The sequence below is a fragment of the Balaenoptera ricei genome, chromosome 11 (genome assembly GCF_028023285.1).
Source record: "Balaenoptera ricei isolate mBalRic1 chromosome 11, mBalRic1.hap2, whole genome shotgun sequence".
Taxonomy (NCBI): domain Eukaryota; kingdom Metazoa; phylum Chordata; class Mammalia; order Artiodactyla; family Balaenopteridae; genus Balaenoptera; species Balaenoptera ricei.
The window spans coordinates 37136633-37163433 of NC_082649.1; the positions used below are offsets into that span (position 1 = coordinate 37136633).

A 26801-nucleotide genomic window follows, 5' to 3' on the forward strand; every position below is an offset into this window, starting at 1 on the left:
CTTACCAACATGGCATCCTATTGTTTATTAAATCTAAAGAATCCTCCTTTTGACAGATCAAAAAGTGAAATGGTTTATGAAGCAACAGAACATATGAACACAAAACATAAAGTTACATGCAGTCATTTTTTGGCATGGGCAGCTCTAAATTTTCAGAGAGAAGTTCACAAACACCATTAAAACATATTCACGTAAGTTTAAAATAACTACTTTTAACACGCAGATAGATAACCCTATTATATGATTTTTTTTTCAGCCAAACACTTCTGTCATAACAAAACTTAGATTTAATTTAAAATCAACACAGCGTCACCTATTAACCTGTATCTAGACAAAATAAAAACAGTATGACAACTGCAAAGGGCTAAAGCTATGTGATGTGTGGTTGTTCACTGTGACCTTTACTTTCACAGCCCAGTGTAGAGCATTTCATTTAATAAGAACATAAAAAAAATATGCATTTGCAAAGAGGGGGCAGTGATGATGCTGCTTCAAAACCTAGTATGAATATCAATAACTGTATAATCTCATTAAGTGCCCGAGGAAACCTTTATGGGAAACTAACCTTTCAGATTTGCAGACTCCTTAAGGGATCCTTGAAAAATGGGTGTTTAAAGTCTGCTAGTCTCTCTTGCAAAGGGGAATCTTGAAGAGGGAAATTCAGGTGATAAAAGAAATACCCATAAGCAGAAATTGCTGTTTCACAACAGGCAGGTGGCTATTTGCAGTTAAAACAACAACAGAAAAGAACAGTCTCTCATTATGCTAAAAGCTCTGTTAAAAGAGATGAACTGTCACCACAAGACAACCAAATTTCAAAATTAGGTAGGGCAACTGCCTTTTTGAGTTACTTCACCTTGAGGTTACTGAATGGCACAGAAAACAATAAAAATATTAAGTAGCTGCTCAAAATCAGGTTCAGGCAATGAGAAGCCTCTCTTTAGTGTATCAAAACACATGAGCACATGAAGGTTCCCAAAAGTATGAAAAACTAGTAAACTTTTCTAAATATTTAAATCATTTACTGAGTATTGCCTTGCTGGGTGTTATGGGGCAGAGCAAAGCAGAATAAAATTAAGCCTCTGCTAATTTGGGGTATAACCTCTAAATTGGTACAGAGAGATGAGATTCTCATGTCAAAGAGGTGACCAACACAATATGTGATTAGATGTTACAGGGAGGAAGTTAGGAATTCCTTGGAGGAAGCAAGTGTGGAAGAAATGGTTCTGAGGTAGGCTTCCAAGAGCATGAATAAAAATGGTAATATGAGTTGCCATGGTGCCTTTTGGGGACAACAAGGATCTGGTTCATTTCAGAGCTGAGTATCGGTGCTGGGAAAGGTAGGGAGGTCAGATACAATGAGGTTCCAGATTACGTAGGGGAAGGATGTCTGATACAAGATTAAGAATCTGGATGATCAAATAGGCAGTGATGAGTCAATGAAAGAATTCCCTTTTTTGTTTAACATGATATCAATGGGGATTCATCTGACTAGTTTATTGACTAGGACAAGATTAGAAGCAAGAACAGTCTAAAGATTATGGCTGTAATCCTATGAAAACACAATGGTGGCAATAACTTCCCAGACCTTTAATAGTTCTCCATTGAGCTAACACTAGAGGATCATAAACAAAGACAAATTAGGAAATATAAACAATATTAGAGTAATTAAGAATAAGATTTAGTTTGTGTACTTGGTACAATACATATTCTAAAATTAAGAGCACCTTTAATAGAAAAAAATTTTTAAATAAGAACAATATGTATAACTTCATTCCAATAAATTTAGAAATGTAGATGAAATAGATATTTTTATAATAATACTAATTGCCAAAACTGACTTTAAATGAGGTCAAAAATATAAATAGTCCAATATCAGATATCAGGCCAATCAGTTTTACGAATAAATTCTTCAAGCTTTCAAAGAATAGATACATTACACAATGTCAGAACATAAGACAAAAAGCAGTGTTAGGGCACTGGAAAAGATGAAAAGCTTTCTATGAGATTAATGTAACTAGTATCTAAACTAGACAGGAACAGCATGCCCACCATATATAAGCACACACGTACACAAAATTAACTCACTTATTAAAAAGGCACAAAATTTAAAATAAAATTAGCATTTTGAATCCATCAGTACACTGAAAGAACTACCAGAGTTTATTCAAGGAATGCAAAGATGGTTTAACACTGGAAGTCTATTAAATTAAGAGATTACATATTAAAGGAGAAATGTATATGATCATCTCAACAGATGCTGAAAAGCATTTTATAAACATTCCTCTCTGATTTAAAAAAATTAACAAGCTAAAAATAGAAGTTTCTTAACCTGATAAATAATATCTACCAAAAAACCTGTAGCAAATACTACATTTATGTGTGAAATACTAATATATTTCACATACATTAGTAATAAGAAGTAGTATCAGAGTTAGGAACAGGAAATACACATATAAAGCTATAAAGAAGAATTTCTAACAAGAAATGTATAAGGCTTACACTAAGAAAATAATAAATCTTTACTCAAGAATATTTAAGAAGGTTTGAACAAATGAAGACAAATGATATTACTGTATGAGAAGGCCCAATAATGTATTAAAATGCCAATTATTCCCAAATAAACCTATATTTTCAGTGTAAACCCAATTAAAAATCACACTGTAATTTTTAATAGAATTTGACAAAGTTCATCGAGAAGAAAAAATGCAAAAAAATAGCCAACAAAATTTAGAAAAAGATTAAGGGGGAACTAGCTCTATCAAGATACCAATACACACCACAAAGTTATTTTCCAGTCTCAGGAATATACAATTAGACCAATGGAACAAAATAAAAGAGTCTAAAAACAGATTTACGTTTATAAAATAATAACGGAATTTCAAACCAGGCCTAATTGATAAGTGGTTTTGACATAATTGGTTATCCATTTGGAAAAATAATAAAGGTAAATCCCTATACCTCATATCATATACAAAATAAATTTCAGATGGAATCAAGAGCTAAATATAATTCTAAACTGTAAAATATAAAGAAAAATATTTTTATAAGCCTGTGATGGAGAAAGCCTTCTAAGAAACACACAAACCTAGAAGACAAACTAACAGACTTGAATTTTAAAATCTGTGAATTTTCTAATGGAATACAAGGCACCCAAATCAAAATTAAAAGTCAAATGACATACCAGAAGAAAATATTTACATGATATGTAACAAATATATAAGAATACATAACAAATATCCAGAATATATAAGGGGCTCCTACAAATCAGTCAGAAAAAAAGGCTAACAAAAAAATAAGCAAAGAATACAGATAGGCAAATCAATGGAGACACAAATAGCTAATAAACATATGAAACAGTGCTCAATCTCACTATCAGCAGATGTCAGGGAAATGCAAGTTAAGATAAGCTTTTCTTTTGCCTGTTGCCCCAAAAAAAAGAACACCTAACATTGGTAAAAGTATGGGAAAAATTGCTCACTCAAATAAAGTAGCATATAGGAATAAAGTAGTAATGTCATTTTGGAGATTAATTTGGCGGTATATATAAAAATTTTGATACATATTCTTTGACTTGTTAGTTCTTCTTCCATGTATTTATCATGGAAAAATGATACACGCACCATTACTTATGTTTAAAAATGTTTACATCATATGGTTTATAGCAGTGAAATATCAGAAACAGTCTCAAAAGAAAAGAGAAAATAATAATACAGAATACTACAGAGCAGTTTAAAAAGAATTAGGCTGACCTGGAAAGATCTCTAAAATATATTGTTAGGTAAAAAAGCAAGATACAAAACAATACATATAGTATGTTCTCATTTGTATAAAGAAAACCTTATATTTATGTAGACATGTACATAACTGCATAGAAAAAGAATATATATAATCCAAAATAAATAAACAGTGGTTATCTCTGGAAAGAGTGGGAATTTGGGGGGTAGGGAATGGGGTGGAGGCATTAAAAGAATATTTTCACCTTCTAACATACATAAACCTGTATGTCTTTGCTTTACTTGTATACTTAAAAAATAAAATAAGACAAAAAAGAGGGCAGCAAATAAGTAATTTAAAAGTCATGGTTTTGCTTTAATTTTGACTATTTTTAGACTACAAAAAAGGTCAGATGACACTCTAAGTGCTTGAACAAGTTCTCATCCAGCCAACAATGTGGAATAGAAGTAATTTCCATAAGAAAACACTGCTCAACTGGTCCTTTTGCATTTTGACCAGGATTCATTTAATGATCCCATACATTGATTCCTGGTGAATTACAACCATTCAATTCAATACAGCATACAACTGTACGTTATCAAACTGTACTGCAAAGTACCAATCTTTTTAGAACACAAGCCCTAATAAAAGCAACATGCTTTACAGAATCAGCTTCAAGGTAAATAAATGCACTGGAAAAAAAAGTATCTTTAAATTAAAATCAGAAGAGACATTTAAAATTTTGGCATTCTTCATTATGGGAAAGAATCTCCCACTTTGATACTATTATATATCAGAAAAGCTCCATCTGTTGTATAATTATCTCTGATAAATGGCCTGATGCTCCAAGCTTCATTAGAGAAAAAGAAAGAGAAAGACACATACAGAGAGAACTGTAAATAAATCTCCTCACCATATTTCACTTAAAACCAGCCCAGCAGGAAGTCATAAAATATTTTTAATAGGTAATATTTTCTGAATGTTCTACTAGAATAAGTCAGCCTGTTTTGCACATTATCTGGTCTTCAAGTAGGCATAGTCCAAAAAGGGAAAACTAGTTTCACTTAGAGATTATTATAAATTTAATTGGTAAAAACAGACTAACATGAAGTTCAGCCACTCAGTGGCAGTGATATTAATTTTCCAAGGGACACATCTGTCAGACAGGAATGAAGACTAGCAGCCAATGAAGCCCAATGCATGTTCAAAGACCCAAGGGCAGTTTAGCAAGGAAATCTGTTAAAACATGCCACCATTTTATTTTTTAAATGCCTGGGGAAGTTAGGCTATGACCAGGAACCAGTTTCCAAGGAAACAATGGAAATCTCTTTGTTCAAAAAAATTAATTTAACCACAGATAAAGAATGCTCTCAAATTCCTGTTTTGGGAATCACTGTCATATTAAAGGAAAATCCAGCCAGCACTTGGAAATGAAGCTTTATTCATTAAAAGTCTTCACTAACATTCCAGTTAGTATGGTTCTCACTTTTTCTGTATATTTTCTTTTGGTTACAACAAAATCATCTCTTGGGTATATGTAGTAGAGAAGAACAGGAAAAATTTTCAGCATTATGGATGAAAAAAGGCCGAGAGCTGAGTTCTAGCCCTGTCATGTGACTCAAGGCAGGTCACCATTCAAACCTTTCCCTCATCTGTAGAATAAGGAGGAGACGATCTGCCCTGCCTATGTTGCACACTGTTAGGATGATCCCAGAAAAATAACGTTTGTCAGAGGGCTTTGTAAAACAGGGGTTGACGAACTTTCTCTGCAAAGGATCACTGGGTCTGTGTAGTAACTACCCAATTCTGCTGTTAAAGTGCAGACGCAGCCACAGGCAATACATACATGAATGAGCATGGCTGTGTTCCAATAAAAATTTATTTGTGAACACTGGAATCTGAATTTCATATAATTTTCACATGTTGTAAAATTACTGTCCTTTTGATCTTTTTCATTTAAAATCATTCTTAGCTCGTGGGCCATACAAAAACAGGTGATGGGCCAATTTGGCCTGTGGGTTATACTTTGCCAACTTCTCTTAAAAACTATTGTTTTATATATGTGTTGGTTGTTGTTTATTGCTTAGTATGTGCCTCTACACAGTTTAGAAACGTGTTCTGTACGAGGTGGGCCCTCTCTAACTGTTAGATTAGAATGTCAGAATGTTTTAAAACAAGCCCATTTCTTGCCATTACTCTTCCCTAGTAGCAGGTTATCAGCTCTCTTCCTCTCCTGCCTAGAAAGAAACAGACCAGCTAACTCTCCACCAACACCTCAATTTCCCTCTAGTACATAGTGGGACTGGCTAACCCCTGCCCCCGCCACCAAAAACCCCACAAAACCTAGCTCTGTAGGCATGTACACCATAAGGTCCCCCAGAGGGCACAAGCAAGGATGTCCAGGCCTGTAAGAGCATAACAATAGGAAATCTAATTTATAGGAGAAATAGAGAGAAGGGTCTTTTAAAAAATCTTTTAAGTCCAATCTTATAAGACTCTGACTTAAGGTGACCAGTCATCTGCTCATCTTGTTAAGGCTATCAGGGCAGATGCATTGTCTAAGTCAAGAGTAAATAACTAACGTGATTGCTAAGTAGCAATGAAGACCCAGGTGATCCACTGACACCCTGCAAATTTCTTCAACTGTGACCCACCTAGGAGAAGAAAGGTGGAGGAATAGGTAGCAGGGGATTACTCATCTTAATCTTTTAGTACCCTCAAAGAGACCAGAATTTCATATAATGCATCCGCCCTGACAGCTTTAACAACCAGTTCCAGCGTTCTACCCACAACCTGACATTATTTCAAAAGTTGGCTCAAGAAACAAAGTACAGGGCTTCCCTGGTGGCGCAGTGGTTAAGAATCCGCCTGCCAATGCAAGGGACACAGGTTCGAGCCCTGGTCCGGGAAGATCCCACATGCCACGGAACAACTAAGCCTGTGCGCCACAACTACTGAGCCTGCACTCTAGAGCCTGCAAGCCACAACTACTGAGCCCATGTGCTACAACTACTGAAACCCATGCACCTAGAGCCCATGCTCCACAATAAGAGAAGCCACTGCAATGAGAAGCCCGCGCACCACAACAAAGAGTAGCCCCCGCTCGCCGCAACTAGAGAAAGCCCACGCGCAGCAACACCCAAGTAGCCAAAAATAAATAAATTTATTTAAAAAAAAAAAAAAGATCAATGTCTCCTAGATTAGATTTGAATCTTCTAGGAAAGAGTTCTATGCCTGTTTGGGGTCATAGGTATCCTTAAAAAAAAAAAGAAAAAGGAAAAAAGAAACAAAGTACAGTAGCTGATTCAATTTGTTGTAAGGCAGAAACAAACACAACATTGTAAAGCAATTATATGCCAATAAAGATGTGGGAGGAAAAAAAAAAAAAAAGGAAACAAAATAAACCACAATTTATCTCCTCTATGAAAAACCTGGAAATTGAAAGAACAATAAATTGGTAGTAGCAAAAGCATTAAGAAATGTATGTTATTTTGTTCTTTTTAAGTGTTTGCGCAACATTCTTTCCTCTGTAGTTTACTTGCAAGCAACGGCCTTTACGCTACAAATCACTACGGAGACAGGCAGCAATGGGGTGGTGCTGGAAAGCCAGGCTGCTCTGTGATGTTGGGCAAGATACAGAATCATCCTGTGCCTCCATTTTCACATCTGCAAAATAGATACGGTAATACCACCCGCTTTACAGGGTATTATGAATATGAGGTAGGTTAATACAAATAAAAATTTGGAACAGTGCCTGGTACTTAGTAAGTACTCTGGTGATAGCTGTTACCATCTTTATAGCATTTAAGTGTTATGACAAGTCCTTTGGTCACTATTAGAATTTTGTTTACAACTGCTTTTTGAAAATGCTTCCAATGGCTAAAGTTCCATGGACTCTTCTGCAGACACACATAAGATGCGATAGGAAGAGACACATGTGTGTTTAGACAAAGAAATATCCCTTTGAGCTTTTGGACACCTGTTTTATTTGACCTCCAGTCAAGGTGTTTTAAGAAATTCTTTTGGATAAAAAATCTGTCCTGTTCTCTGCTTTACACATTCTTGTCAATAGTTCTTACTCTATCTGCAGTCTTTTCGAAACAGCATTAATGTACCCAGACTCTCACCAACCTTTCTGTTCTTATATTCATTTAACTTTGAGAAGCGGAAAGCAGATGTAAGCAATACTCATTCTCTTGATTATTAGGAAGAAAAGTAAAACCTTTCACAAGCCCCAAAGAAGACTCAGCACTTCCAGTTCTACACTAACGCTTCCAGTTCTACAATAACAATGGATCCATAACTACTACAGAGTTTACAGATTATGTAGTACTTGGATTTGGAATCCCAAACCCATTTCCCAGCAACTCCCACACCTTACTTCTCCATAACTCTCTAGGGGAAGCTAAGGACCAACAGATGAAATTCTGGTCTCTTGAGGATACTAAAACATTAATATAAGTAATCCCCTGCTGCCTCTTCCTCCACCTTTCTTCTCCTGGGTAGGTCACAGTTGAAGAAATGTACAAGGTGTCAATGGATCAGGCTGTCTACTCTCACCTGGGTCTTCACCGCTACTTGGCAATCACTTTAATTACCTCCTGTTGACTTACAATGCATCTGCCCTGACAGCTTTCACAAACCTTCCTTACTTTTCTTATCCCTATATCCACCCCATCCACAAACCAGGCACTTATCTCCTCACTCTAGCATAGTTTTCAACCTAGGCGAGAAGGCAAAACTCGCCTGAGAAAGCTTTTGCAAATGACATGCTTATTAACCACTATTCCTGCTACTGCCTCCCTTACACCCTAAAATTCTCATGCACCTGTTAGGGAGAACAAACCAGAAACTCAAGGAGAGATGTATGTATTTGAAAAGGTGACCTCCTTGTGGATAGAGACCTAATCTTATTCATTTCTGTACCCAGCACTTAACCTAGTGCCATTTAGCAAAGAATGCTAAATGAATATACAAACCACTGAAACAGCTTATTAAATAGTTTATTTAGAGAATTAATCACATGATCACCAAGTCCAAATTTTTCTTGTCAGCTTACAGTTTCCTGAAGCATTTTCACAATGTTGAGGCAATATACTATAGTGGTTGAAAGCACAGGCTCTGGAGCCGAATCAGTGGGTTGGAGCATGAGCTACACTGGGCAGCAAGAGCTCTGAATTTTGGGTGGAAGTTACTGAACCAGTCTATGCTTCAACTTCCTCATCTGTAAAAACAGGGATAATAAAAGCACCTACCTTATAGGGTACTGTGAAAATTAAATGTTAGTATGTGTAAAGAGCTTAGAAGAGGGCTTAGAAGATAGCCAAACACTTCATAAATATGAGTAAATATTTTCATTATTATATTAATTATTTCATTATTAATATTTCATTATTATTAATTATTAGTATTGTGAGAATTAAATGTTAGTATGTGTAAAGAGCTTAGAAGATAGCCAAACACTTTATAAATATGAGTGAATATTTTCATTATTATTAATAAAGCTTACACCATACGTTGAAATTTGTTCCTTGCCTTTTGTGACCTTGCCCACTAACATTTGCCTCCTCTCTGACTTCTTCAGTTGCCTCCTCTGTTTTGGTTTCCCTCTAAGTTCTATTCTCACTGCTTTTCTTTCTTCTCACCTTTGGCAATCTCACTTAACCCCTAAGGCTTCACTTATCATCTGCATGTGGATGAAGCCAACCTTGACTTCTCTCTCCTGAGCTCCAACTCAAACTGCCCAGTTGAACACTTAAGTCATCATTAAACCTCATATTAGCAAATCTCCTCCTCTCTCCAGATCTATGAAAATCCAAGGTTTACAATAATGAGCTCCACAAGAATTAGGAAATGAGATTAGATTCTGAGAGTTTCACTTGAAGAGTTAAACACACAATGGTTTAAAGCAGTGATGTCACCAGAAAGAGAGAATGGATCTGAAACTGGTAGAACTACACATCCTTAGTCAGATAGAAGGTATTTACGTATATATCGAAAGGAAAAATGTGGCAGTCTACAGCAGCCTAGAGTGGCAAGTTATGGAAACACAGGAAGTGCTGTGTCCTAGGGGCTCCAGAGCTCAGGGTAGGTCTAATCCCAAGCAGAGGAGGGGGAAAAGGGCATAAAGATGGAATCTTGTACTGAACGTAAGACTTTCCCTATATGTCCTCAGAGTACACCTGACAATCAGCGTGCCTCAAACTTTCACTTCATCTAACTCCACTTGTTCTGAGTCCACACTTTGCCATTTGCTATGTAAATCCTTGTTATGGGTCTGCTTCCCATAAAGATCTGACTCCAGAGAAAATGTTTTAGTCATACAGTCATATGGATATAGTGTTTTTATTTTCAATCCCTGTTATAAGGATATTTCATGATGAATTAATCAAGTAACTTTTGGTTACCATGTGCGTTTCCACATACCTTAATTTCACAGAAAGAAAGTGTTGATCTTACCAACATGAATATTTCTATTCTCTGTGGCAGTTATATTTCACATTGTGAATTAACTAATTAAAAGCATGAGTTCTAAAGCCAAATGCTTGAATTCGAATGCTATTCTGGTTACTAGTTTGCTACCACAGGCAAATTACTTGATCTCTTTGTGCCTGTTTCCTTCTATACAATGGGGAAACTGAGTATTTACACCTCAATGAGTTGTCATGAGGAATAAAAGAAAAAATATGCAAAACATATAGAACAGTGTCTTGGACATAAAGTGCTCAATTAAAGGTAGCTGTTGTTATCTCAGAGCACTTGGGTTGCTCAAGTTGTTTTGATCCTGGCCTGATCCTGGTGTGTGTGGATCCAGTCAGATGCCATGCCATAAGATGAGATTCTGATCAGCTCCAACCTTTCCCTTAGACAAGGAGTTCTTAACCTAAAGGCCATAGTGAGCTTTAGAAAACTTTTATTCAAAATTGAGTATAAATGGTTGGTGTGTATTTTTCTGAGACAAGGGGCCAGAGCTTTCATCAGCTTCTCAATAAGTACACAACCCTCAACAGATTTTTAAAAACAAAACAAAACCTACTGCCTTAACATTATCACTACCATTTTCATCTTTTTTTCTCCTCTTACATAATTTCAACATCTTTGCCTAGGCCTCTATTCAATAGGTTACAATAATTTAAAAATTTTCTCTGTGCAATGTTATCTAGTATAATCCTTCCCATTTTCAATACTGCCATTCTACTTCTGCAAAATAATTGTAGTAATATTACTTCCTTTGCTCAAAAACATGACTACCGTCTAACATCCAAATATCTTCGCTGAGCAGTCAAGTCTCTATGGCACGGCCACAATCTACCTGTCCAGCCTTGTCCCCCATAAATGGCCCTAAAGAAGCCACTTGCCATTGCAGAACTCCATGCAGCTTTCCTCCATATTGTGTCTATCTTCAACACCACCTTCTCCAGTAAACCAACACCCTTCTTCAACAGTCCATGTCTTCAATACGTAAGAAAGACCATTAAAATAGGTGCATACAACCATGTATCAGAGTTTCTCAACCTTGGCATTACTAACATGTCAGGCTGGATAATTCCTTGCTGTGGAGGGCTGTCCGATACAGTGTCAGATTTTACAGTGTTGCGGGGAGGGAGAGGGGCAAACTCACTCCTGGTTGAGAACTACTGATATAAGAAATATATTTAATTTCCACTGCTAAACAGTAAATTCTTTGAGGACAGGGACTATGGCCTTTTTTACCTTTATGTTTTCAACTTTACCTAGTACAGTGGCTTATGACAGGGGTTTAGATAAACATTTGTTCTCTGCTAATCTTTCCAAAGTTAGTAGATAGAACATTCTAACCTACCATATTCCAAGGATTTCTAGATATTCATTAAATTTGAAACACCAGATTTCAACCTGTTAAGTAAAGCTTTTAAAAGGTAAAAAGCTGCTATGTCATAACATCACTACAATTTTCAACAAACCCTGTCAGTTACAGTTGTGCCCTAAAGGAAATGGTTAGAGCATTATAAAGCTTAAATGGACAATGGACTTCCATATCACATATATGATAATAGTATTCTGTCACTGAGAACTTACAGAAGAGTAAAAGAAAATACTTCCTCCTCCCTTCAAATATCCTGTATTCTATGAAGTATATAGTGTTATCTCGTTAACTGCCTAGAAACACTCGAGGCCCACTTAGTGACAGAGGCAAGGCTTCAACCAAAGTTTCCTAAATCAGGGTAAGTTCCCTAGACCAGTGGTCCTCAATTCTTGCTGCATATTTGAATCCTCTGAAGAATTAAAAAGAATAGATCACTGAGCCTCACTCCAGACCAGTTAAATTACAGATTCAGGGAATGGTGATGAAGATTAAAATTGTTCTAAAAATCCCCAGTGGATTCTAATTTACAGCCAGGGCTGAGAACAACTGCCCTAAACTGGTTCAAAACCTCGTGTACCCTGACAGTTAACATAAAAGGCGATCCTTTAAGAAAACCTTAAGTGGGCTTCCCTGGTGGTGCAGTGGTTAAGAATCCGCCTGCCAATGCAGGGGACACGGGTTCGAGCCCTGGTCCGGGACTATCCCACATGCCGCGGAGCAGCTAAGCCTGTGCACCACAACTACTGAGCCTGCGCTCTAGAGCCCGCAAACCACAACTACTGAGCCTGAGTGCCACAACTACTGAAGCCCGTGTGCCTAGAGCCCGTGCTCCACAATAAGAGAAGCCACTGCAATGAGAAGCCCGCACACCACAATGAAGAGTAGCCCCCGCTCACCACAACTAGAGAAAGCCTGTGCACAGCAACGAGGACCCAACACAGCCAAAAATAATAAATAAATAAAATAAATAAATTAAAAAACACACACACACACACACACAAAAACCTTAAGCTCAATGGAAGGCTGAAACTTACTCTCTACCTTGCTGACTTGGGCCTATATGTTAACACTTAATCTTGAATTGAAAGAGCCGCTATCATTTTTTCTGGAAGAGGCATTACTAAGAAACTCATGATATGATTCTTAGGCTGCTTTCTCTACCACTTCACAGGATCTGAGACTTACACTCCTCTTTACTTGGTGAAGTTACATTCAGTTCTGTCGGAAGCGGCTGCTGGCTGGGACTAAGAGTTGGTGTGGTTATCGAGGTATTGCTGTTGTCACTGGTGGTCTCTTCGGAAAACAAATCTGATTGGCTGTTACTTGTACTTGGAGCGGAATCATCGTCTGGTTGTTTCTTTTGAAAATCTGAAGAGAGTGAGAAAACCAGTTTAAATAAGGAGTTCACAATCGTCTTGGGTATTAGAAAATAATGCTAGTATAAAAATTAAAACTAATTTGGGTGATGAAAAGAATTGAAGTAAAATACTGGTCAAAAACATAGAAGATTGGTGGAGGGTAAGTGAGTTAAAGATTTCCAAGATGAGTGGTAGACATACTGATGTTAATGTAAGACTCTGCAAAGCCAAATACATGTTAAAATTTTAGGGTAGGGGTAATCAAGGATAAAACAAATAAAGAAAAGTTGTTCAAACCAATAAAGGACAGGTTAAGAAGGAGAAAAACAGCAGAGGAAAAAAGGGGAAATAGAAAACACATAATAATGTGGCAGAAATAAGTACAGATGTATCAGTAGTGGTAATAAATGTAAACAGACTAAACTTAGCAGTTAAAAGATAGAAAATTCAGACTGAATAAACAAAGTCCTGTTTTATGTAGTTCCTAAGAGACATACTAAAAACATTAACATGAGAGAAAACTTTCAAAGTATATAAACAAAATACCAGCAAATACAAATGATTAAAAAGCCAGTAATAGCTATAGTACTGTTAGGAAATGTAGACTTTAAGGCAAAAACATTATTAGAGATAAAGAGGATCATTATATAAGAGTGAAAAAAATTAGCAGAAATATAAAACAACTCTTAATCTGTATGCACCCAATAACAAAGCCTCAAAATAGGTAAAGCAAAAATGATTGTATCTATGGGAAACTGACAATTAGGTAATGAATTATTTTCAAACACATTTGGAATATTTATAAAAACTGCCTAAAACCTGGATAAACCTTGACCACACATTAGGTTATAAAGCAAAAGTCTCAACAGATACCAAAGAATTAGTAAGATATAGGCATTATGAATTGACCACAGAGCAATTAAGTTAAAAATTGGTAACAAAAACCCTATATATTTGGAAGTTTCTAAAATACACTTTAAACTCATGGGTCAAATTAGAAATTAGAAAATATGTATAATTAAATGATAATGTAATTACTACTTATCACTATCCAGTAAAGATAAAGATGCACATACATTACCTATACCCCATTTTTATTACTAGGTATATGCCTGACAGAAATTCAACACACAGGTACAAGGATGTTGATTACATACTGTTTGTAATAGTAAAAAGTCAGACCTAAAGGACCATAAATTATATTATATTCAAATAATGGAATAATGTACACAGTGAAAATAACTATTGCCACACACATCAACATGAATAAATCTCAAAATTATAATGTTAAACAAAAAAGCAAGTCACTAAATAACATAGTAAGACTGTACTGCACAAACCTTAAAGACAGGCAGAACTTCAAATAATATATTGTTTAGGAATATGTATCTATAAACACTAAAAAAATTAACACAATTCAGGAGGGTGGTTACCTCTGAGATTTGGGGGGGTGGGGGGTGTGAAGTGAGAGCTATGCAGAAATATTCAAAATTATAGGTAATGTCCATTGACAGAGAATAGATTAAAATGATACATTCATTCATATGATGAAATACTCTATGGCAGTTAAAATAAATGAATAGAGCTACAAGTACAACAGAAAAATCTCAAAAACAATGTTGAGAGAGACAAGCAAGCTACAGAAAAGATATGTATCTAATAATATTTATATAAAAATTTAAAATATGTAAAAATATATTGTTTATTGGTACATAATTACAATATAAAAACATGTGGAAATGATACACCAAATTTAGGATAATAGTTATCTGGGGGTGGGAGGGAGGGAGGAACCGGGATCTTCAATTCTATCTGTAATTTTTTTTACTTCTTAAAGCTAGTGGTCAGCGTATGACTGTTTATTATGTTTAGTCTCGGTATGTTTCATTTTAAAAAATCTTATGCTAGTCTATGAAGTACAGATTATACTTCACTGCATCAATTCAGAAAAGGAACAGAAGATCCTGACAACTCCATTTTGCCTTATCTTTTGAACCAGAGAAGCTGTTGCTATTATGCTCTATAACCTCATCAGAACCACTATTCTGACATATTCTGAGAATAATAATAGCTAGCTAGCATTTATGTTGCATTTACCATGTGCCAGGCACTGAACTAAATGTTGTATATATTTAACTCATTTACTTTAATCCTCTGAACAACCCTAACAAGGGAGTTATAATTACCACCACTTTACTGATGAAGAAACTGAGGCTCAGAAAATTTAGGTAATTTGTTCCAAGTTAATAGCTAGTAAGTAGCAGGATCAGGATTTAAATACAGATCCATCTGACACAAAAACTCATGGTCTTCAATCTCAACCACAGGATGTAGAACGGTGTGCATTAGACTGGCCCAAGGAAAAGGCCTCCATGTCAAGCCCCCACCCATTTACAGCACCAATGGTGAATGCAATGGATTTAGCCAAAGAATTGCTAACCTGCTGTGCATGCCCATTAGTGATCTAAAGCCTCTACTGCTTCTATTTATTTCTCCTAGCCACTTTCTTATTTTCAGTGTTTTGACATTTCAAAATGGGTTATTATCTCAATGTTATTTGTAGAGCACCCTCAGAGAAAAAGGTACTGTATAAGTGGAATAAAAATATTGCAAATGATGCTTCTTTTTTATATCATATCATCTCATTAGCTCTCCTATGTCAATAATCATTGTGTCCCTTCTATAGCCACCTTTCTACCATTTAATTGGAAATGTTATAAGACCCTAAAAGAATTGAAACTGAGTCATCATTGTACTATTTAACAGAATCTCCATTGCCTCAAGACAGACAAACACATAGAATCACTCACTGAGGCACAATAACCCTTTGAAGTTAAATGATGCTGGTGTCTAAAGACAATTACCAGGTCCCACCTACACAATCTCCAGCCCATGTTTGCCATGCTCCTTGCTTGATGTTCAGGTACTTTTCTTTAAGTTTTCTTTTGTAAATCTGCAGCTGTCATAAGGCACCTTCCTTTAACCCATCCTCCCACTGATGCCTTCTTCTGCACCTCCACTGGACGATGGTGTGAAAAAATCATCGGGCTAAAAGTAAAGATTACAAACCAAACTGGCTGCAAACAAGAGAACTAAGTAGAAGCTTTACACATTCTCCATTTCAATTCAATAAAGAAACCAGAAATAACAGAATTTTACAACCAGAATTAACTTTAAAGATCTAGCTCAATCCTCTCATTTTACAGATGAAGAAAGCAAGAGCCAAGAAAGTTAATGCAACCCACCAGAAATTCACAGTTAATTATAAGAGTTTTCTAACTCTTAGGCCAAAGTTAGCTGCTTATACGATACAAAGAGCTTTAGAGTTGGACCTGGATTCAAATTCTGACTTGCCTATTTACTGGGCATATGGCTAAAAGCAAACTGTTTACTCTTTTGGGCCTTGTCTGTAAAACGAAGGGAGGGAGTTATTTCTACCTCTCAGGATAGTGTGGATTAAACAAGATAATGTACATAAAGTATCTGTGCATGGGTACTCAAAAAATGATAGTCATTAAAGAGAAAAGGTATTTTCCTGGTTTAAAGAAAGAACCATCTCTTCCTTTTACCCCTGACGTTTGCATTACAGTTCTTACTCTCTTGTTCCTTTCTTTCTGAATCATTCAGCATCCAACTTCTGACTACTGACCAAAAGAAACAGAAGGAAAAAAAATCCCAGGAGTCTACTCCAAGGACAAAGGGGAGCAGATTTATGTCCCATGTAAAAAAGTAAACAATAAAACAGGCAGAGACTGCCTCTCGTTAACTCTACCCTGGAAAGCAGCGCAGGAAAGGAACAGAAATAGTCACTCCGTTTGATCCAGACACAGAAAAGACTTGTTCACTTGTTGTTTTACAGTTCTCATACAAATGGGAAAACTAGAGCTCTCCAAGCTTATCCATCTCTTTAAGAAAAAAAAATTAGGAAAAATTATCTATTTTTGTAAATTGTTAAGAGTTTACGGTATACACAAAGGTATAAACTTGGTCTTGAATAGAGTTTTTCCAAAATAAACTGCTATTTGTAAAACCTAAGTAAAAACCTTTGAACTTTAAAGGGACTGCTGTTGAAAAGTGAACAGAAGCCAAGATCTTGGCAGCTTACCTTATTATCAACTAAGAGAAAAAATAATTTCTCGACGAAGGTACTCTTGGAACCTGCGGTATCCAGAAATGAGATGGTTCCACAAGCTAGAAAAACTGACCTAATGGTACCAGCTGAGCCAAGATGGCCAGTGAAGAAGTGCCTGGGGCTGGTTACAAACATACTTACTAGACATATTTTTTTCTCACAGGTCAATCTTCTTACTACAAAGTATACCTCAAAAGACTGGGCACCAAGAAAGCACACGGCCCTGCTCTGCCGACAAGCTCATTCACCTGGGCAGCCTCACTGGGACTGTAACTTATCTAGTCATTACTCAAAACTCATATGTATGTGTGTGTGTGTGTATGTGTGTATATATATGTGTGTGTGTGTATATACACATCTCAATAGCTGATCTCTCATATGTACTACACAGACTTGGCAAGATGCTTAACTCAAACTCCCACCCAGCTTCCAGATTATGACCATAACTATGTCTTTTTGAATGATTTGTTCAAGGCAAAGAATACCCAAAAGTGATTTGGCAAGGACTTCACTAAACTTTCTTTCTTTGAAAATAAATTATTTTTTAAAAACCCTCCTTGGTAACCTACTTTTTGCTCTTAGCAATACATCGCGACTATTTTTTACAGATCTCTGTGATCACTGATGGGTATACAGAATGTCCACTTATAAGATAGAAATTAAACCAATTCACTTTTGTTATACATTTGCAATTACCAATTTTTCACTATTATAAGCAGATTTCATCAAACTTCCTCAGGTTATGTTGCTAGAAGTAGATCAACTAGGTAGAAGAGGACGCACATTTTTAAAGTGCACATTTGGCACACACTGTCAAATCCTCCTGGCGCAGCACCCTGTGATTTCCCACAGCACGAGCCTTACTATGGCATGTAAGAATCATCTGTTCACTTCTCCGTCTCCCACATTATACAGGCCTGGGACAAAAACAGTGCTCCACAGATGTTAACTAAATGAGTAAGTGGCCAAATGTTTTTTAGTAGAAAGCCCATCACTGGATTACATTTAAAATTATTTTTTCAATTGTTATTTTAAACCCTTCAAACACTATTCTGTGTGCCTCTAAGGGCAGTCCTAGCATCATCTGGTTTAGCATTTCTAAAAGACGAAGTGCTGTGAATTCCTATTTTCATAATCAATAAGGAGAGATGAGAAATTCAACTGCATTTGTTCTAACTCACTCATTAAATCTGTTTGGCCACTAATAAGGCTTCTATATCATTATTACAGACACTAAGCTGGGTATAAAGAAAATTAAACTGGAGGTGAAAGAGGAACTAAGAATGAAGTGCCTGCTATGAGGCAAGGCACTATGTTCATTCAGAGGCCTTACGTTCATTTTCTCATTTAAGCCTCAAAATAAACTGGGTGGTAGATGTCATCCCCATATTTCAGCAGAGGACAGGGGGCATGGCAAGTTTGGGCAACCTGCCCCTCCTAACAAATGCCGGAGCTAGGGTGTGAGGCCCAAATTCGTGTAATTCTAGTATGCTACTTCCCACTACAGCATGCATCACTGAAGCAACCACAGCCCAGCTTGCAGGGGTGACTTTTCCAGTTCCCGCATTTCCATTCCCAGGCTCAAACCCCATCTGACTCTTTATCACAGATTACAACTCCACATTCCCACTGGAAGCTTTAATTTGGTATTTCACCCCATAAAATGCTTCATGTTTCCAGTAGCCAATTAAAGTAAAATGGAAATGTTGACAATAAAAATTTAATTTTGATATCTCAAAAGTTTGGTTCATGCAAGGCATAATATAAAAGCCTCCTCTAACAAAACAGGGCCTTTTCTCCTCTTTTCTTCATCTCTTCTCCTAATTTATCTCCATAACAGACTACAGCTTCCATTCATAAGAACATTTCTACGTTTTCAAAGCTTCACATTCCCACCCCAACCACAAATCTTAGATATCTTATTTTAAAAAGCTACAAAGCTGTTAGCAGTAGCCAACCAATTCATAAGCCAGAGTTCTAGCCTCCTAATTAAAATCTTAATAAAATTCTAGTATTTGAATGTTAATCTGGGTTAACAGCCTCAGAAAAAGACAAACTGGTTTAAACATGAATTAGCAAGAACCAAAGGACGAACTAATTACTATTATTAAAGCCTTAAAATGCACTCACTCACCTTGGATCCTAGCTTATGGGGAAAACTGTGATCTGCTCAATGTGGCTGTGTTCATTTAAACTTTCTTTCATGAGTGATCTCTTCTAACTTCTTTAAAAAACAAAAACCAAAACCTTTACCCTACCGAATTCTCTCTCATGATGATTCCTTCCCTTTAAAATTCAGACTCTTCATTGACTGATTGATACTGTTTTGATACTGATACTTTCAAACAAATTTTAAACATACACACACACACATATGTGTATGTATATATACACACACCCACATACCATATATATATCCTGTTGAGGATAAATGACTCCTGTCCTGTGTTCTCTATCTATGCCCATAAATCTGTCTACTTTGAGGTATTACCTCAGAAATTAAAAGGGACCTTGTCTTCTGTCCTTTTCTGGGGATGGTGCCAACATTCTCCTAGAGACTGCAGTCAGAAGCCTGGGAATCATCTCAGACTCCACATTCTCCCTCTCTTAATTCTACATCTCAAAAATCACCAAGTCTAGTCTTTACCACTCCTAAATATCTCTGGAATCCATCCACTTCTCTGTTTCCACTCTAATCTAAGTCATCATCATCTGTCAGATTCCTTCAATAGCATGCTAACTGATTTCTTTGTATCCTATCCCCTCTTGGCCCTAATTCATTCTAATTCATTCTACACAAAGCAATCAGAGTGATGTAAAAAACAAATTTTGACACAGTCATTTTCCTCCCTAAACCCTGAATGAGCTTCCATTACCTTAATAATCATATCCAAATTCCTAAACATGGCTTACAAGTTAGAAGTCTCTCCATGAACTGGCTTCTGGCTATCTCTTCAGTCCCGTCTTAAGCCACTGCTCCTCCTCTCCCTCCTCCTGCTTCAGCCATACTGGAGTGCTTTTGGTTTGTTCTGAACACTATTCTTTTTCTCATCCTGGAGTACTTTGATCAGGCATGTGGGAGACTCTTTTTCTTTATCTTGCTATTCACCTTGGTAACTCCTACTCATTTTGAACCTTAACTTAATCACTCTTTCCTCAGGGAGGCTCTTAAGATTAACCATAGAAGACACTTAATAAATATTTCTGGGTGAATGAATGAATGCCTTATTCACTGTACATCCCAGTCCCTTGCAAAATGCCTGTCACACAATATACAATATAGACTTGTTGAATTTAACTTATTTGATACTGGTGAACATACCAAGTTTAAGAACATTTGTTCTCTCAGACATTAATAAGTAGACTTCAAATTGCTATAAAAATGTATTTCTAGGAAACAAGAATGCAACTACATACAGTAGAAATATTAAGTACCCCCTTCAATAAGCAGATGTTTGAATTTTACAAACTATCCCTTCACATATAAACTTTTTCTTCCTTACTACACACCACAGGTAACTGGTTCTGATAGAACTCAAAAGGTCTCTCAAGTCCTGTTTGCTTAGATTCAAACCACAAAGCTGCAAGCTTTTATTTCAGAATACTAGAAATAACACTAGACTGGCTCCCGAAAGCATGTCTTCAAATGCTTCCTGCAAAAGTAGGCAGTAGAGAATATATGAAGGTGACAAAGCTTATAAGCAAAACTCTTATCAGTAATTAAGCTTATTTTGTAATCTGGTTTATCACTGAAATTATACAGTCCCTAAATTCTTCACACCTATAGCGCCTACTGCTCAGAATTGTGAACTAGCAAAAAAAAAAAAAGTTATTTGGAAGAAGGCTTGTTTCTTATACAGCACTTATTGCGCAGACTATACAGTTTTCCCAGCAATAGTGTCTCATATTCATTTACAGGGCATAAATTAACATGTTAACATTACAGCAAATACCTAACAATCCATTAGTACTACAGTAACATAGTGCACAAGAGACACATTTACCTCATTTTGGTCTAACCTCAAAAACGTGTCAATTTTCTAAAAAACTGAAAACACAAGGAGAAGTTTTCTGAATACTGTGACATTAATCTAGTTTCAACAAAATGAGAATTTGATGGTGTGTGTGCATATACATACATGCTACACATACAGCTCAACCAGCAAAATAAACAACAGAGTAGGTATATTGTGTAAATACTAGACAAAGCTGACAAAATAAAATAGGCAAATTAGAACCAAAAAACAAAACAAAAACCTCTGACCTATCTGTTTACAGCTGATCCTTGGTACCATTTAAAGACCTCCCTCAGGGCTTCCCTGGTGGCGCAGTGGTTGACAGTCTGCCTGCCAGTGCAGGGAACACGGGTTCGGGCCCTGGTCCGGGAGGATCCCACATGCCGTGGAGCAACTGGGCCCGTGAGCCACAACTGCTGAGCCTGCACGTCTGGAGCCTGTGCTCCGCAACAAGAGAGGCCGCGATAGTGAGAGGCCCGCGCACCGCGATGAAGAGTGGCCCCCGCTTGCCGCAACTGGAGAAAGCCCTCGCACAGAGACAAAGACCCAACACAGCCATAAATAAATAAATAAATAAACTCCAATCTCTTTAAAAAATAAAAATAAAAAATAAAGACCTCCCTCAAACCAACAGTCCTTACTGTCATTCATGAATCATCGGATGGCACAGGTGTGGCACGAACATAACTGCTGGAGAGGCTGGAGCCTGGAAGATTTTTTTCAGTTCAGGCCTAAGGTTACAAATGCCCCAGAAAGACTTCAGTGACAACAGAACAGAAAATTAGAAAAGCTTTGGGAATACACTAGGAAAAGAAAATCCTCCTTTTTTAGATCCTTGGTTGTTTTTATAATTGTATGCACAGTCTTCATGCTACCAGCCCTTCATTTTACCATGTAGAAGTGACAGGAGAAAAGACAAAACTCCCTCTCACCGGCCCTCCCTTTTGGGGAAGTGGAAGGAGAGCAGTGTTTGTGCTCCTGCCCACTGATACCCTTGTAATTCGGTCCTCTTTGTCTTTGTTCCCCTCCATGGGTGACGGGCAGCTCTTGCCTTTAACGATATTTCATTTCCACTCAGTTCTCAGTCTCACCATCTCACATCAGGGTCACAGACCACCAAGCTTCAGTCCTCCTACAGTTAAGCCCTATTGGCAAGCTGAGCACTTCACGTTTCAGGAAATTCAACTCAGGGTGGTGGTGGTGGTAACTTTTGAGACACACTTTCCCTTAAGATAAAACTTGCAAATGTTCAGCACAAATAATTATTTTTCAAACAGCGCAAAATGGTATATTTTAAGAATGGCAACCTCTTTCTCAAAAAGTTAACAGACCACACATTGGTTTAAACTGCTAAGAGAAATTTTTTTAAAGAATGAAGTGATAGGTTTGCTAACATTTTATTACATCTATTAAAGCATATCAGGGGATGTTCAGCAAAGACCATGATTTTCACAAGGTCCAAAGATCAGGGCTAACTGACTAATGTTTATCCGATGAACTCAAGGTAGCAAAAGAATATATAATGCCTGTGTGATTCACAATGCCCAAAAAGGCATTTGTCTAATAATTGAAAGAGTACATGTTCTCTCTGAAGAACACTATGGATAGTTATTAAAAAGCTGTAGCATAAAGTAAGGGAAAACTTGTCCTTCACGTAATGGTTACCAGGTAAAGACCTAAGAGATTTTTTCACTCATGAGAAAAGCTCGTGCAGTTACCTACAGATCCTCTGTCATAGTGTGGTGTTTAGGAATGTAGAATGAACCCTGGCTCAACCTCTTAACTGTTGTGTGACCTTGGGCGAGTTATTCAACTTCTCTTCCTTCTGTTTTCTCCTTCTCTAAAATGGGAATAATAATCACATCTACTTCATAAGGTTATTATGTGGATTATATTAGATAATTACATGTGAAAAGTTTCAGAACAATGCCTGGCTAGTAAGTCTCAAATTAACTATGGACTTCTTATTACACTTCTGCCTTCTTGCACACAATTTAAATATTTGCTAGTTTGAGACTGTGACAATGAAAAATAATTTCTCTGGAGCCAATGAATGAACAGAAGGGAATTACATCTAACTCGTCTTCACAACAATGTACACTACGTAAGCCAATCTGGGCTTATAAACTCAGAAATTTACAGGGACCAGGTAGATATTATAAATGTACAAAGTCAGCTGGCTTAAAGTAGCGGGAAGTGATGGTTACTGTGGCTAACTGGCAAGTGTAAGCCTCGCCTAAAGGTATCTCATTCCAAACTTAAAAACAAAATTAAAAACCTCCAAATACAACATATCTGTGCCCTGGCAAGCCTGCAGTTTATAAGATGCCTGATTTAAATAGAGACAAAGTATTTATTATATAAAAGTTTTGTACACTGCATTATCAATTCCACATACTGGTAAGGAAATGATTCATCAGATATATGTGCTTAGATATAAAGAGCAAATAGGAAAGTATAGAGATACAACACAAAGAGAATCAGACAGACCTATGTTTGAATCCTGGCTAAGCTAATCAGAAGCTGTGTGACCTCAAGAAAGTTACTTACCCAATTTATGATTGTTTCCTCACCTGCAAAAATGTTGAAGACCTATCCTCTAGGATTGTTGTGAGAATGGGAGATAATGTGGGTGTCCCCCACATTACAGAGGTATTGAATAAATTTTTGAATGAATAACAAATGAGTGTCAAAACCCTCATGTAGGTCTAGAACAGAGATTCTTAACCTAGGGTTCTTATATCAGCTTAGACTAATGTATACTGCAATTACAAATGACCCTAAAACCTAGGTGCTTATCACAACAACAGTTTGTTGTTTTTGCCCACATGTGTCTTCATTCCAGGAATCCAGAATGAAAGAGTGGCCCTAACTGGAACACGACTGGTCTTGTGGCAGAGAGAATAGAGCGATGTGGAACCATACCATGGCTGTTAAAGTTTCCATTCATTAGTGACATATGAATTTTTTTGTTCACCTTTAATTTGTTAAAAGATGTCTCATGGTCAAGTCTGATGATGAAGACAGGGAAGTATAATCCTCCCACTGGAAGGGGCGGCAAACACCTGGGAGCAATAATACAACCTAGGGTTCATAACGTGTGCACAGAAAATTTTGCATATAGTTCTGGGTTAATCTTATGAAATTATATGCAATACTGTGTATACATACAGGCCCATTTTTCCCCTCAGAAAACAGAACACAGATATTATATTCTGAAAGGTATCACAGACTAAAAGGGCCTAAAAAAAATCAGATTGAGTTTGAAAGAAGTCAAGTCTCAAAAATATGGCCATTGCTAGTAATTTTATAACACTAGACCAATACAACAGACCTAACTCTGGTTTTCTGAGTTGCTGATTACTGGGACAGTGTGGGCTGGGGAAATAGTCTGAATTTTCTACCAGGCTCCATTAAATTCGATTATTGCCTTATGAAAATCTGAGTATATGAATTGCAGTAAAACTACAGTAGGCTGATAACCGGTTTATTGAAAATAAAGTCTTATCTGAGAAAACTGTGATTTCCTGACAGCTGAAAACCCTGTTTTTTATAAAATACAAGGCAGTCTAACCCTAATTCAAAATTTAATTTGTTTTAAATTAACAAGGCCATGTTATGTTTATTTTATTTTATTTCTCTTTTAATGATTATAACCCAGTCTTGTTCCTGATTCTCAAATGGATGAAGGCTACTAAGTCAATGTGCTGAAATATTTACAGCTCCCTACCAAATGGGAAAAATAAGCTATTAGAAAATTCTTCTTAGGAACCAACTGCCTTATACTAACCAAATAATCCAATCTGATTTTGTCTAAATTTCATTTAAGACAGGTGAAACTTGATATAACTAACTCATTTTTAAAATATTTTTTCCATTTGGGAATATGCTTTTATTTCACTTGCAACTGTGGGTAAATGCATTTTGAATGGGACGAGGAAGAGGAAGTTATCCATTTAAAAATTATCTTTCAAATATTTAATGGCATGTGATATAGGCAAATTCTTCCTTTTAAGGTCATAATAGTACTAAACAAATTAAGTGTTAATGTTCTGCGTAGATAAAACTCTAATTGTCCCTTACTCTTATTCTATGTAGCCCAACAAGAGGCCATGTAATTCAAATCCTTTATAAACTTCTAATTTATGCAATTAAATTAAATTTGGACTTAGATCTTACATTAGTTTGAGAGAATTTGCTTACTATTAATTCTGACCAGTAAGAAAAAGGAAAATGAGATACACTTCATGGGACTTCACTGGCGGTCCAGTGGTTAAGACTCCACGCCTGCAGGGGGCGCGGGTTCAATCCCTGGTCAGGGAACTAAGATCCCACATGCCACGTGGCATGGCCAAAAAAAATTTTCTTTTAATTTAAGAAAAAGAAAAAAGAGATACACTTCAATTGTCACCACCAATACTCAGCCTTTATAGATAATGCCCTTGGCTTCTAATAGGGATGCTATTAAGAAATAGCCACATAAAACACACCACTTTTTTTTTTAGTTGAAGTATAGTTGATTTACAATATTGTGTTAGTTTTAGGTGTACAGCCTAGTGAGTCAGTATTTTTGCAGAATATTCCATTATAGGTCATTACAAGAAAATGGGTATAATTCCCTATGTTATACAGTATACCCTTGTTGCTTATCTATTTTATATATAGTAGTCTGTATTTGTTAATCCTATATCCCTGATTTGTTCTTTCCCCACTTCCTCTCCCCTTTGGTAACCAAAAGTTTGTCTTCTATAACTGTGAGTCTGAAACACACTACTTTTTGAAGGGCTGTTACTGAGAACATGGTTCACTACTCTTCTCACTGTCTACTTTAGAGCTCACAGAATGTTGACCTTTGAACTGTTTGCATTTCCATTTTTGCTTTGACTCCTAGGAAGCTCAGATCTCAATCTGCACTCTGTCTTGAATGGTTAGACAGAGGTTTATGGCATGAATTTCTGTGTTGACATTCTTCGTCTTCATCTTACTAATCAATCTAAATTTTCCCTTTGTCTTGATTTCTTCTTTTAAAAAGAAAAAGCGTACTGTACTCTGTATGTTATTTTTTTACTAAACTACCATTTTTTGGAAAGTAATGATAATTAAATAAAAATAAATACCATAATCTCATTTTTATGTGGGGATTTCATAAAGATAAACATTTGTAAATAATACATATTTACGCCTGTATCTATATTGAAGCGAAGGCTACTAATAAAACCAAAAAGTTAAGAAAATTCCTAGAAAATGTATGAATATATCAAGTTAGGAATAAAATTCTATGTGGACTGCATTATATTTTCTGTATGAGGAGCCCATAGTTATGGTTGTTGTTTTTTTGTTTTTGTTTTTTTCATTTTACCTTTCAGGGCAATGAAAGCATGCAGAAGAAATATCAACTAAATAGAACTGAACAGGTTTTAAGGCAAGACATGCCAAGTCTAAGTAACAGATCTAAAAATGTGAGGAGTTGAAAAGTAATGGACAAATGAAAATGAACAGAGGATGCTTAGGAGGCTAGGTATAACATTGCCAAAGCAGTACAACAATTTCCCTTGCAGTTTACACTTCAGTTGTCTCAGCACAAATCATACAAACCTAAAAAAGATCTGCTCCATCACTTTTGCATCTTCACATGTACTTTATCAAAAGCAAAAACATCTCCCCAATACAACCAGCCCCAAAGCTCCCATTTCATGAAAGTGATTTACCATTTCACTTGACTCTATATGTGA

General features: G+C 36.5%; 1 protein-coding gene across 2 annotated transcripts in view; it reads right to left on the minus strand.

Annotated features, from left to right (window-relative positions):
• The window catches only part of ZFAND3 (zinc finger AN1-type containing 3), a 315563-nt gene that overhangs the window by 63404 nt on the left and 225358 nt on the right, over nt 1-26801 (minus strand). For both annotated transcript variants that reach the window (XM_059938778.1, XM_059938777.1), the window contains one exon: nt 12749-12931. In XM_059938778.1, the coding sequence (XP_059794761.1) occupies nt 12749-12931 (183 nt within the window). The remainder of the gene's footprint in view (nt 1-12748; nt 12932-26801) is intronic.